The 12,623-nt window shown below is 36.7% G+C and overlaps 1 protein-coding gene across 3 annotated transcripts in view; it reads left to right on the forward strand.

The window, feature by feature from the left end:
- PCMT1 (protein-L-isoaspartate (D-aspartate) O-methyltransferase) overlaps positions 1-12,623 on the forward strand; it is a 49,715-nt gene that overhangs the window by 15,544 nt on the left and 21,548 nt on the right. For all 3 annotated transcript variants that reach the window (XM_037156806.2, XM_053663460.1, XM_037156805.2), the window contains exons 2-3: positions 3,344-3,448; positions 4,614-4,645. In XM_037156806.2, the coding sequence (XP_037012701.1) occupies positions 3,344-3,448; positions 4,614-4,645 (137 nt within the window). The remainder of the gene's footprint in view (positions 1-3,343; positions 3,449-4,613; positions 4,646-12,623) is intronic.

The following is a 12,623-nucleotide window of genomic DNA, read 5'->3' on the forward strand; positions in this document are numbered from 1 at the left end:
TTTATCTAAAACTTGTAATGTTTTAAAATGGAAACAGGATAGAAGTTTATCTTTGCCAGTCTATGACTATTTTCAGTGTTTCTCTATTTGGTGTGCCTGCCTTGTTTGCTGATTTTTAAAAATACCCTGTTATTTGGAGGGTTTGTATTTATATCTTTTATGGTGTCTTTAACCCACCTTTTTCTTAACTGTTTACCATCTAGTCAGTCAGTATAGAACGGTGTCCTTTGATTCTTCCTAAGACCGGTTTGACAGTGCTCTGATTCTGCTTTTGCCCTTTCTCCTCCCACTGTTTTTAGTTTCATTCTTTCTACTTCAGAGCATATAACATGTAATTAAGTATTATCATTTCACCTGTGTCTCCTCCCTTATTTTGGTCTTTGCCGTACAGTTGTCTGTGTGGTCTCTGCTGATGCGTCTCCAGTTATCTCGTGGTTAGACGAAGCGCATCCTCTAGAAGAGTCGTCAGGAAGGGCTCGTGTGTGCCACGTTCCCTGAGCTCTTGCACATGCAAAGTGTGTTGTTGTTTTTTTCTATAACCTTGACATTTGAGGGACAGCTTGGCTAGATATAAAATCCTTGGCTTATAGTTTAAAGAAATCAGCTTTATTGAGGTAGAATTTACATGAAAATCACCAGATTTTAAGGCTACAATTTGAAAAATTTGATGAACGAATATAGTCTTAACTACCGCCCTCATGATAATAGGACAAGGATCAAACCTGACCTGCTGCCTCCTTTGGAAATAAAGATTCATTTTAACAAAGCCACATCCTTTCATACAGCTTCATCTGTGGCTGCTCTTGGAGCACATTGGCAGAGTTGAGTAGTTGCCGTGGAGACTGTATGGCCTGCAAAGTCTAAGCTGTTTACTATCTGGACCTTTGCAAATGTTTGCTGATATCTGATAGGAACATTTCTTTCACCCAGGAGTTCCCTCACACCCCTTTGTAATTAATGTCCGTTTTCATCCTCTGCCCCTAGCAACCACAGATCAGCCTTCTGCCACTACAGTTTTGACTTTTCTAAAATTTGATCTAAATAGAATCATATGATGTGTAGTCTTCTTATCTGGCTTCTGTTGCTGAGATCAGTGCTCTTGAGATTCATCCATGTTGTCGGGTGTATCCATAGTTTATTTCTTTTATTGATGACTTGCACGTTCCCCAAATTTCTTGAAAATGCATCTTCATTCTTGCTTTTCTTTGATTGTTGATTGTTGAAACCATAAGAAACCTGAATGCCTAATTATTTTTTTTACCCCCATTGGGTAATTTAATCTTTTGCCTTGAGGCCCTGAAGAGGTGTGTTTTTTGCCCTTAAAGTCTGATTGTTTTATTAGTGGGTGTCTTAAAGGTGATTGTACTAGAAATACTTTTTTTAAAAAGATTTTTATTTATTTTAGAGGGGAAGGAAGGGAGAAAGAGAGGGAGAGAAACATCAGTGTGCGAGAGATACATTGATTGGTTGGTTGCCTCTCACACGCCTGCAACTGGGGACCTGGCCTGCAACCCAGGCATGTGCCCTGACTAGGAATTGAACCAGCAACCTTTTGGTTCACAGGCCAGCACTCAACCCACTGAGCCACACCAGCCAGGGCTGGAAATACTTTTATTTAATATTTACTTCCTGCTAAGTTTTCTTAGAATATTGTTTTAAATATTAGATTCTTTTTAAACAGCTGAAATGTTTGTATTTGCCTTTTGTTTCCAGGAGTTTTGAACTGAATTTTTCTCCCCTTTTCCCTATTTTCACGGTTCAAAAGCTTTTGTCAGTATGGTGACTTGCACTTTAATGGATGATGGTAGTGGTGGGAAAAGAAGAGGCGTTGGCATATTTCGTTGCCCTTTTTTTGTTTCTGCAGCATCCTTAATTTTCTTCCTTCTTTCACTTAATCGTCACTTCAGCCAGAAAGTTGAAGTCCTTTCCCTATTTATCTGATTGTGCCCTAGAAATAGTGCTTCTCTTGGTTGCTGCCTCTAGTCCCACTATTTTTTTAAAAAAATAGATTTTCTAAGGTATAATTCTATACCATATCATTCATTCGAATATATTGTAAAATTCAGTGGCTTTTAGTAAAGTCTGTTTTGGTTAAAAAATTTATTTCTGCATTGTTAAAGTCAAGTTGATACATTTAATCTTGCAGATCTTATGTCTGTGAGTACAGGAACTATTCTATCTTGTTTATATAATCTTGAGCATGTAGCAGTGTGTCGGATATATATGTATTAGACGGTCAAAATATATTGAATTGATAAAGGCTTTACTGAAAAATTAGCTATATGCATGGTACCATGAGGGTTATATTGAAGTTTAACATACTATATTCAATCTAAAAGAATTGATAGTTGGGGAACCAAATATATACACTATTAACCTTGCTTTAATTATTGAAAAATTTGTTTCTCTTGAACTCTGTCAGTTTATCTGCTTGATATTCATCCAACTCTGTGGTTGTTCCTTGCCATAATCTTTGAAGGCTCTATTTCCTGTGCATATTTCTTGAATGTTTATGTTTGGTTTTCTTCTCTGTGTGATCTCTTCTGGCCACTTGAGTTCACTTGCATTGCTTCAGTTGCCATCCATGTAACTAGAGCTCTGCATCTCTATCCTGGATCTCTTTCCTGAGCCCCATTCAGCTAACTATTGAATATCTCTGTTTGTGTGGTCCATAGCCCCTAACTGAATAAACTAGTTATCCTTTTCCTCCTTGACTGTGATCCTTCTCCGGTATTTCTCAAATTAATATATGACATCAGCATCCCAACCATTCCTTCCCTCTTTTCCAAATCTAGTCAGTCAGGTATATACAGGGTGGGGCAAAAGCAGGATTAATGAATAAGGGAAACAGTTTATTCTTTCTTTCTTTCTTTTTTTAGAGGGGAAGGGAGAGAGTAAGAGAGGGAGAGAGACATTGAAGTGTGAGAGAAACATTGAATGGTTGCTTCTTGCATGCCCCCTTCTGGGGACCTGGCATGAAATCCAGGCTTGTGCTCTGACTGAGAATCAAGCCTGTGGCCTTTTGGTTTGCAGGCTAGTGCTCAATCCAATGAGCCATACCAGCCAGGGCTCAGAGTTTATTCTTGCATTATTATTTATTAATTATTGTATTATTTTCCACATGAACAACTAGACACCTACTTTTGCTCCACCATATTACCTACCAAATATGCCTCAAATCCTCCTACTTTTGAAGATCCGATTGCGATCACCTGGGCCATTGCAACAACTTCCAATCTTGTTCTCTCCCAAGCCAGTCTCCACAGTGCAGCCAAAGTAATTATTCTAAAATACATCTGATCATTTTACTCCTAGCTTAAAATATTTGCTTCATTCATTTCAGAAAATGGAATCATCAAGACAGATAAAGTATTTGAAGTAATGCTGGCTACCGACCGCTCCCACTATGCAAAATGTAACCCTTATATGGATTCTCCACAATCAATAGGTAAGCTTTAGATTTGTGAAAATGTCACTTTTCTTTTACTCGTTTACTCTATATTTTTTGTAAGTAAAAATTGGGACACAGATATTTATTATTACCTTGCTGGTTTGAATTTGTATGTCTTTTTAATAAAATGTTATGTGTTAGAATATATTTTCTATTTTCTCTAATGTATAACTTAAAATTTTTTAAATAAAATATACTTTTAATAAAATTTATAGTTTAAACTGAGTGCTGAGTTTTCTTTAGGAGTCTTAATGTTGACTAAGGTTGGTTTTTTTCATTAGCCTCAATTTTAAAGATCAATACTAAAGGAAATAAATGTATTTAAGTTTTTACTGACTTTCTGCTTCACTTGCCCTGAACGTGTTGACTTGTGCTTGATTTTAGAAAGTCCGTATTTAACTCCTTCTCCTGAAGCAGGTTTTTTGCTGAACTGCTGAGCCTTGGCAGTGGGCGCCTTTGAGGCTCAGAAGTGCCTCAGGACTCTGTCGGCCAGCGGCCATGCTTTCTTCTTGTGAAGCACTGTGACAGCCAGCAGGGAAGATCCTGGGGGCTTCTGAACCCCGAAGGCACCTGCTACCACCGCTCAGTGAAAATTGCTTCAGATGCAGAAGCAGGTAAATAAGTTTCGAGACAACAACCTTGGAAGAAAAAAATTAAAAGCTAAAAACTAAGAATAGATAGTGTGAATGTATGTCAGGTGTTAGTATAAAGGGTAAATTGAAGTAGTTTGTCTGTTAAGCTGCTCTGATTGATGGTTGCTCTAGGTGCGAGACATGTGAAGCAGTTTAATTTTGCAAAGATTTTGCATACCTATTATATATGGAAGCTTTTCTTTTCATAAATCTGAAGTGAAAACAAGTCATAAGTTTACCCACTTATTGAAATTCTTCCTTTCTTAGCCAACTGTGCAGGAGAAGAAATCTTGGAAACTAGCGGGCCTGTTGTGGTATATGAGCACAGTAGCTTTGGCTCAATTGGCTTTCCCAGTTTCAACTACTGCATGATATTACTCTAAAGTACAAATGACAGGTTTTATCTCCTGAAGTAATAAAATTGGAAAATACGATGAAAAGTAACTTATGGGTGTTAGAGAAGGAATTACATGGAGTGCTTGGTGTGTTTTTACGGCTGAATGTGTCAGTGTTCTCTTCTTCTTTCACAGGTTTCCAAGCGACAATCAGCGCTCCACACATGGTAAGTGAACTTGGGTCGCTTTGGTACTGGTGGGCCACAGGGTCACATTTGTCCTTTAAGATCATTTTCTTTGGTAAAAATGGTTTAAAGGAAAGGGAACTGTTCTTCACAGAAACTGTCAGCAAAGTTTTGGGTGGTTGCCATTAGTATTCTAATTCATGTAAAAACTGGATATAAAAGGTTATTTAGTGATGACTTAATTAAGGCAGAGAATATTTCAAATAATGGACATATATAGAAACCTCAGTTTGAATATTAATTTCAGATTTTATTTGGAAAATTGATTAGGGGCTACTCAAGTATAGCAATTCTGTAGCTATATAACTTTCACAAGGACCTATTTTAAGTCATGTAGTACTTTCAATTTGCTGGAAGTTTTCTTGGGGTTTAATTGTCAGTTATTTGAATGAGTAGTCTATTGGGTTTTGGTGACAAGAAAAATAGCTTTTCTGATTCTCTGCAAGTGTTTCAGGTTGGAGAAACTCTTATTTAAACTTACAGCTCTCTTTATACTAAAATAAATTCTACATATACATTCATAGTGAACTGATAATTATACTAGAAGAAAATATAGGAAAATTATTTATAAACATTGAATAGAAATTACTTTAAAACATGAAAAAAGACTAAGAAGCCATTAAAAAATTGACATAAAAAACCCGATGGATTTTGCAACATAAAAATTGGGGATTTCTGCAGGAAAATATGTTATAAACAAAAGAAAAAAACTGAGGGAAATATTTATAATACATACGACAGCATAACACAAATTCCCATGTATACATGTATACATTCCAAAAAATCCACCCACTCAAAGTATGTAATTTTGTGGTTCTTAGTCATGTATACATATATGTGCGTATCCTGCAAAGTAAGAAGTAAAACACCAGTAAGGCCAAAAGCAAATGAGTAAAGTGCAAGAAAATGAGATTGGCATTTAAACGAATGAAAAGATGGCATTTCCACTTATATTTAGTAAATTGCAAGTAAATGCTACAGTGAAGTACCATTTTCCAACTACCAGGTAGATCATTAGAGATTTAAGAAGTTTGATACCATGTAATAATGCTGGGGATAACCTAGTAAGTTACAAAATATCTAACCACTGTGCTCTACACATGGAACTAATATAATATTGAATGTCAACTGTAATTGAACAATGAAAAATTTTTTTTAAGTTTGATACCTTATACTGGAACGGGGAACTGATGGTCACATGCTTTTTGTGGTGGGAGAGTACATTGATAGTTCCGGAAAGCAACTGGGCAATATCTGTTAAACGGGAAATATACCTTAGGTGCTCTAGTTTTATTTCAAGATATTCATACTACCATACTATATTTGAGCAAGTACAGAATGACTTAAACATAGTCATTAGCACGTGACTTATAATAATAAAAAGTAACAATAATCAGTAATCATCCACTAGTAGTGGATGGTTCATAAATTATAGTATATCCATACAGTGACACTGTGAAACTTTTCAGTGAGGAAGCTCTGTGCGTGTGAATACAGCAGGATCTTCAGGAAACATTAAGTATAAAAGTAGAGTGCAGAAGTGTATTTAGAGTATTCTTTAATATACAAAAAATCAAAGGGACACACGTGCGTCTTCCTGTAGGCATAAAAACCAGAGAAGATTTCTTCTAAGATAGGGAGTTAGATGACATGTTACAGGGGGGTGCTGGGAGTGGACGTGAGATCTGCTTATACCCTGTACACGTTATCAGTTTCTCTCTTTCTCTTTTTTAATCATGGAATAGGAATGGCTTTTTTACCTATTCAAACAAATTAATGATTAAAAAAATGTTATAGTCTTAAAATTCCTGCAGGTAGTTTGAACTACTACGTAAAATGAAGAATTTACATAGAAACATTCACTTAATCCTAAAAGTGTTTTTGAAGAATCAGTATGCAGCCCGTTTGGGAAATTGACCAGAGGAGTATGTTTTTAGATGTTAAGGGAAATACTGCATGAGTTATTAATAATGGCTTTATTAATATGTAATTCACATACTGTCAAATCCACCCATTTAAAGTATGCAGTTCTATGGCTTTTTAGTCTATTCGAGAGTTGTGCAAACATCACTGCTATCTAATATCAGAACAGTTTCATCACCTCATGAAGGAACCCAGTAGCAGTCCGTTCTCATCCCTCATTCTGCCCAGGTCCTGGCAACTACCTTTTGTTTCTTTGTCTATTCCAGACAGTTCACATAAATAGACTTATGCAATATATAGCATTTTGTGACTGGGTTTTTATATTTTGCACAGTATTCGCAAGGTTTATCTATGTTGTAGCAAACATACTTAATTTTTTATTGCTGAATATTATTACATTTTATGGGTATAAAACATTGATGTTCAAAGCAACATTAATTAATTGTAGTAGTTAGAAAGTGTGAACATTAATGTACAGGTTGGTGTGTGTACATTATATTTTCAATTCTTTTGGGATACCTGTGTACTTGGAATATGGTATGGAACATGGTAATTCTACATTCAACATTTTAAGGAGCTGCCAAAGTGTTTTCCAAGGTTGCTGCACCATTTTACAATCCCATCAACAGTGTAGGAGGGTTCCAATTTCTTCACCTTCTTGTCAACACTTGCTGTTGTATGTTTTTTTCACTTTATCCATCCCTGTAGCTGTGAAGTGGTATTTCATTTGGTTTTGATTTGCATTTTCCTAATGATAATAATGTTGAGAATCTTTTCATGTGTTTATCGAAAACATGAAATATCTCCTTTGGACAAAATGTCCAGATGTGTACAGGAGGCGACCTGCTGATGCATCTCTCATGGATGTTTCTCTCTCTTCTTCTGTCTCTTCCTCTCTCTCTAGAAGTAATGAAAAATGTCCTTAGGCGAGGATAAAAAAAGAAAGCAAATGTGTTTGTTTGTAGTCTATATGTATGTAAGCATATACAAACAACAAACATTGTGTCCTTTGGTGCTTGCTAAAGAAGGATGTTAGTATAATAAAATGGTATTAATTGTATTATATGGACAAGCGGTTGTGATCTTCTGTCATTTATTGTGTAGACCTTAAAAGTATTAAAAGAGAAACAGAAAATGAGAGGCAAAGAGAAGTAATATCCATGTTTAATGAACTTAAAATCACAGGCTTGGAAGTAACTATAGCCCAGGGATATTTTTCAGAGTCTTAATTAGAATTGTGATATATACAGTGGGCAAGAGATGAAAAACAGCCTGTTAAAGTGGCATCCTGGTAGTTGTGAGCACACTCAGTACCCAGATATTGAGTCCTAAACACCATTTCTCTCTAAAGAGGTTAGAGCTCCTTGGGGAAGTGACTGAGTGTTGGAAAGTGAGGAAGAACTCAAAGGCTAATGGAGTAGTGTCTGAAGGACATAGGAACACGTTTAAAGAGACTCCCAGAGGCCACATTGGAGACAATTTGAGAATCAAAAAGTGATAGGTAATGAAGACAGTGGATTTAACACAGTGAATTAAGAAACAAAATCCATAAATCCACAGAGATTAAAAAAAAAAAAAGCAAGACAGGGAAAAAAAAGAAAGACAAAAGAATGCCCATTAATAAATGTGAAAGGGGCCTTGGCCAGGTTGCTCAGTTGATTGGCGCGTCATCCTGAACACCAGAAGGTTGCGTGTATGATATCTGGTCAGGGCACACGCTGAGGGTGTGGGTTCTATCCCAGTAGGGGCACCTACAGGAGGCAGCTGATTGATGTTTCTCTCTCTCGCTCCCTTCCTCTCTCTCTCTGTCTCTCAAAAAAAAAAAAAAATCAAATGTATCCTCAGGTGAGGATTAAAACTAAATGTGAAAAGAATAATAGAGTTATTAAAAATCACTGTTTCATAATCATCAATTAATCTAAAACTATTAAAAGGAAGGTTGTTGGGGAACAAAAATAGCCATGTAGTCTCAAATTATTACTGTGCATGTTACTTGTCAATCACAAGAGAAAAATAGGCCTTGAAAAGAAGGTGACCTAGTGATCACCACGTTTACTGAGGGGCTGAGCTTGGCAGGTGGGTAGTGGGATTGCCCAACGTTGTGTGCTTCCTGGAGTGATGCAGTGGGAGGTACCCACTGAGCCCTGAGTGGTGCTCTTGCTAGAGGTCTTTGGCCTGAGTCTAACCAGGAGGAAACTGATATGTCTAGAATATGGGGTATTATGTGGTCTCCTTAAAGGAGTCAGTATTCTGAAGAACAGAGAGAAGTAGTACATGGAAGAGAGTTGGTAGGGAAGATGTGCCAGATTGGCAAATGTAGTGCCTGAACTTTGAATGGATTGGGGAAAAAACAGCTATGAAGGACTCATTTTGACGACAAAAAGGGAAATTTGAGTATGGAGCACATGTTGGATAATACTAAATTGATGATTTTCTTGAGCTTGATAATAGTGGCGATGTGGTTGCAAAGGAAGATGTCCTAGGGTTGTATTTTTTTTTTTGGCAGATGCATGCTGAAGTTTTTAGGAGTGAAGTATCACATCCACAGGCTGTTTTTAGATGGTTTGAGCTATTTAATCACTATATAAATAGTTGGTGGCTTCGTGTATGAAGAGAATATAGTGTTCATTGTATTTCGAGGGTTTTTATGGGTTTGAAAATTTTTATAATTATAAACATAAACTTTAAAAAACTGTTAATTTTTAGATTTAGAGATGAGCGTGGGTTTTCGAGGAAAATACCTAGAGTGATAAAAACATGAAAAAAACTAGTAATTATGATTGAAGGCCTTGGCATTTTATTTTTATTTTATTTTATTTATTTATTTTTAGAGATCAGAAAGAAGGGAGAGAAAGAGAAACATCAATGTGTGGTTGCTCCCCGAGCACCCCCCACTGGGGGACCGGGCCCACAACACAGGCATGTGCCCTGACTGGGAATCGACCTTGTGACCCTTTGGTTCACAGGTTGGCACTCAATCCACTGAGCCACTAGCCAGGGCAGCCCCAACATTTTAAATCTGAATGAGACTTTAATAACTTAGTATATACCCCTTTTTAAAAAAACAAATCTTACACAAACATAGTACTGAAAAAAATTTTTGAATTTTTTTGGAATTAAGTCAGACAGTACTGCCTATAGATTGGGGATTGGTACCTTAAAGAAGTCCCTTGTAGTCCTTTGATTTCTGGATTCAAGAAAGTCAGGTATTACAGGAGTTATTTTGTGTTTTTTAAAATTATTTTATTTCCTAATGGTGTGAGATTTGTTTCCTTATTAATGGGAATTATTAACTTTCAGGGAATAATGATTGTTTTAAGAGTCTAATGCAAACTACAGATCTTATCCTGGAAACAAACACAAACTCTTTTTCCTTAGGAAGTCCATCTTTGGCGTTAAGCCTCTTATCTAAAAACCACTTTAATTCGGTAAAATATCTCCAGCAATTTCCTCAGTAACAGTTAATTAATCCAATGTGTCTCTTAGAAATCTCATTAATTAACCAACTGGTTGATTATTTGGAGATAGTATCCCACAATATCATTTTGAAATAACAATGAAAGGTAAAGAAATTTTTTAATTAATATATTTTTTTTATTGATGAGAGAGAGAGAAAACATCAATTTGTTTCACTTACTGATACATTCATTGCTTGATTCTTATATGTGCCCTGACTGGGCATCGAACCCACAACCAGTGTATTTGAATGATGTTCTAACCAACTGAGCTACCTGACCAGCATGATAAAGTTAAATTTTTAAAAAATTTGAAACAATCTCAAACTTACAGAAAGGTTGCAAGTACCACATGAACCACATCAAGAAACTTTCCTCCTTGAGAGCAAGTGGGTGAAATGATGCCCCATCGCCCCTGAATACTTCCGTGTGTATTTCCTTCAAACAAGGAGTGCGCAGCATAACCTATATAACCACCAGAACTAGGACAGGAACATCGGTTTGTTACTACCATTTATTCATCAGTCTCCTTTCCAGTTTTTCCACTTGTCCCTACTATGTCCTCGATGTAATAAAGGATCCCACAAAATCGCTCCTCTTTCAGTCTCCCTCAGTCTGGACCAGTTCCTTAGGTTTCTGTGACTTTCATCGCCTGAGTCATTTCAAGATTTCAGGCCAATTATTTTGCTGATGTCCTTCAGTTTGGGCTGTCTCATCTTTCCTCATGACCAGATTCGGGCCGTGCCACTTCGGCGGGATGCCACAAGTGATGCTGGGTACTCATCACAGTCCTATCAGACAGAACAATTTTGATTCGGCCCACTTCTGAAGATGTGATACTCACTCGATTAAGGTGGCGTCTGCCAGTCTTCTCCACTGTAGAGTTACTCTTACTGGCCTTCGCAATTAATAATTATCTTGTGAGGGTTTACTTTGAGATCATAAATGTCTGTTCCTTATTTATTTATACCAGTATGTTTTTGTGGTTTCCTGTTCTCTCCCTTTCCATATTTAACTTCCTTTTCCAGCAGTGAGAAAACTGGTTCAGTTTTCCGTAATATGTGTATTTATTTGATTGATCCTCTTGTTTGTAACCAATTTCCCACTGCTCTGCCTGTCTCCCCCCACCCACCATTTATGCTCCGACACCTGCATGACCCACTGTTGTATGCAGAAACCCTCATCTAGCTGGGGCCTGACTCTTGGTTCAGTCCATTCCCCCCGTGTGGACACAGATGCCCCCTGAACCTGCTTGGGCTCTGACACTTGTAACTGGGCATTGAAGCTGCCCTCTTGGCCCCTGGGTATGGGCAGCTGCCTTGTTCAGCCCATCTTAATGGCTTTAGGAATGACCTGTTCAGAAATGGAAGGGATAGGACAGGGTAGCATGAGAAAAAGGGAAAGGAGGGCCTTAACCAGATTATGTTCACTAACCAAGTCATTTCATTCTTGAATCAAGCGAAAGAGGGAGTCTACTGATTTACAATCATACACAAGACTTCCTAAGAGAAAGGTTACCAGAAACACACTACCTAGAAATAAAAGATCAATAATCATTAATTTTAGCTCTATAAATGACTTTGAAGTACCTTAAAGAGAAGCAGCAGCAAGTCATTGTGCTGTACTCATTGACTTTTTTCTTAAATACATCAATACTATTAATCGCAACAATACTTCTGAGGAGAAAGCAGGATAGGAACAACTGTTTTTCTCTCCATAGTAATGACATGAAAACTGAGGAACAATGAACTATAAATAATATCCAATGTCACGGGGCTAATAAATTTAGAACAGGTAGAAGCCAGGACTTTTGGTCTTTAATCCAAAACTTTTTTTTATAGTATTGGTGGTTTTCACTCTTTAGACAAGAGTCTCTTTGCAAAAGAATCTATATGATTTCCTTTTGTTGAACCATTTTAAAGCAAATTTTGAACATAATATTATACCCCTAAATACTTTAGTGTAAAACTGAAGACTTCAAAAACACAACTACAATACCCTAACATGCCAAACAGTATTTCTTAATATTATCTTATATCTTACCCATGTTCAAACTTTTCCAGGTGTTTCAAAAAACGTTTTTTTACAGTTGATTTGCTTTTTCAGGATCTGAACAAGGTCCATACATTGCATCTTTGTAGTCTTTTAAAAATGCCATTTATTTATTGACAAAACTCATTTATCCTGTAGAATCTCCCACATTCTGAACGTGGTTGTTTCCTAGTGATATTTAACTTTTTTTAAGTTATAATACAGACACAGTAAAGTGCATCAATTGTAAGTATACAACTTGATGAATGTTTACATGTGTACATATTCGTAAACACGACCCAGATCAAGATAGAGAACGTTTCCCGCACCCTACAAGGTTCCCTCTTGCCCTTTCCTACAGCTTCTATCCTCAGAGTAACCAGTATTCTGGCTTCTGTCACCTAAATTCGTTTTCCAAATACAGAGTTTCCAGTCTGTCCTCTGTTTGGAACACATTAACTCTTTCCGATGATTTTTTAAAAATTTTAACAGAATTTTAGACTTGCAGAAATGTAAGAATACAAATAATTTTCCTATACCATTTACTCATA

This window comes from Artibeus jamaicensis, unplaced genomic scaffold, assembly GCF_021234435.1.
Source record: "Artibeus jamaicensis isolate MK-2021 breed Jamaican fruit bat unplaced genomic scaffold, CSHL_Jam_final contig_3176, whole genome shotgun sequence".
Classification (NCBI taxonomy): Eukaryota; Metazoa; Chordata; class Mammalia; order Chiroptera; family Phyllostomidae; genus Artibeus; species Artibeus jamaicensis.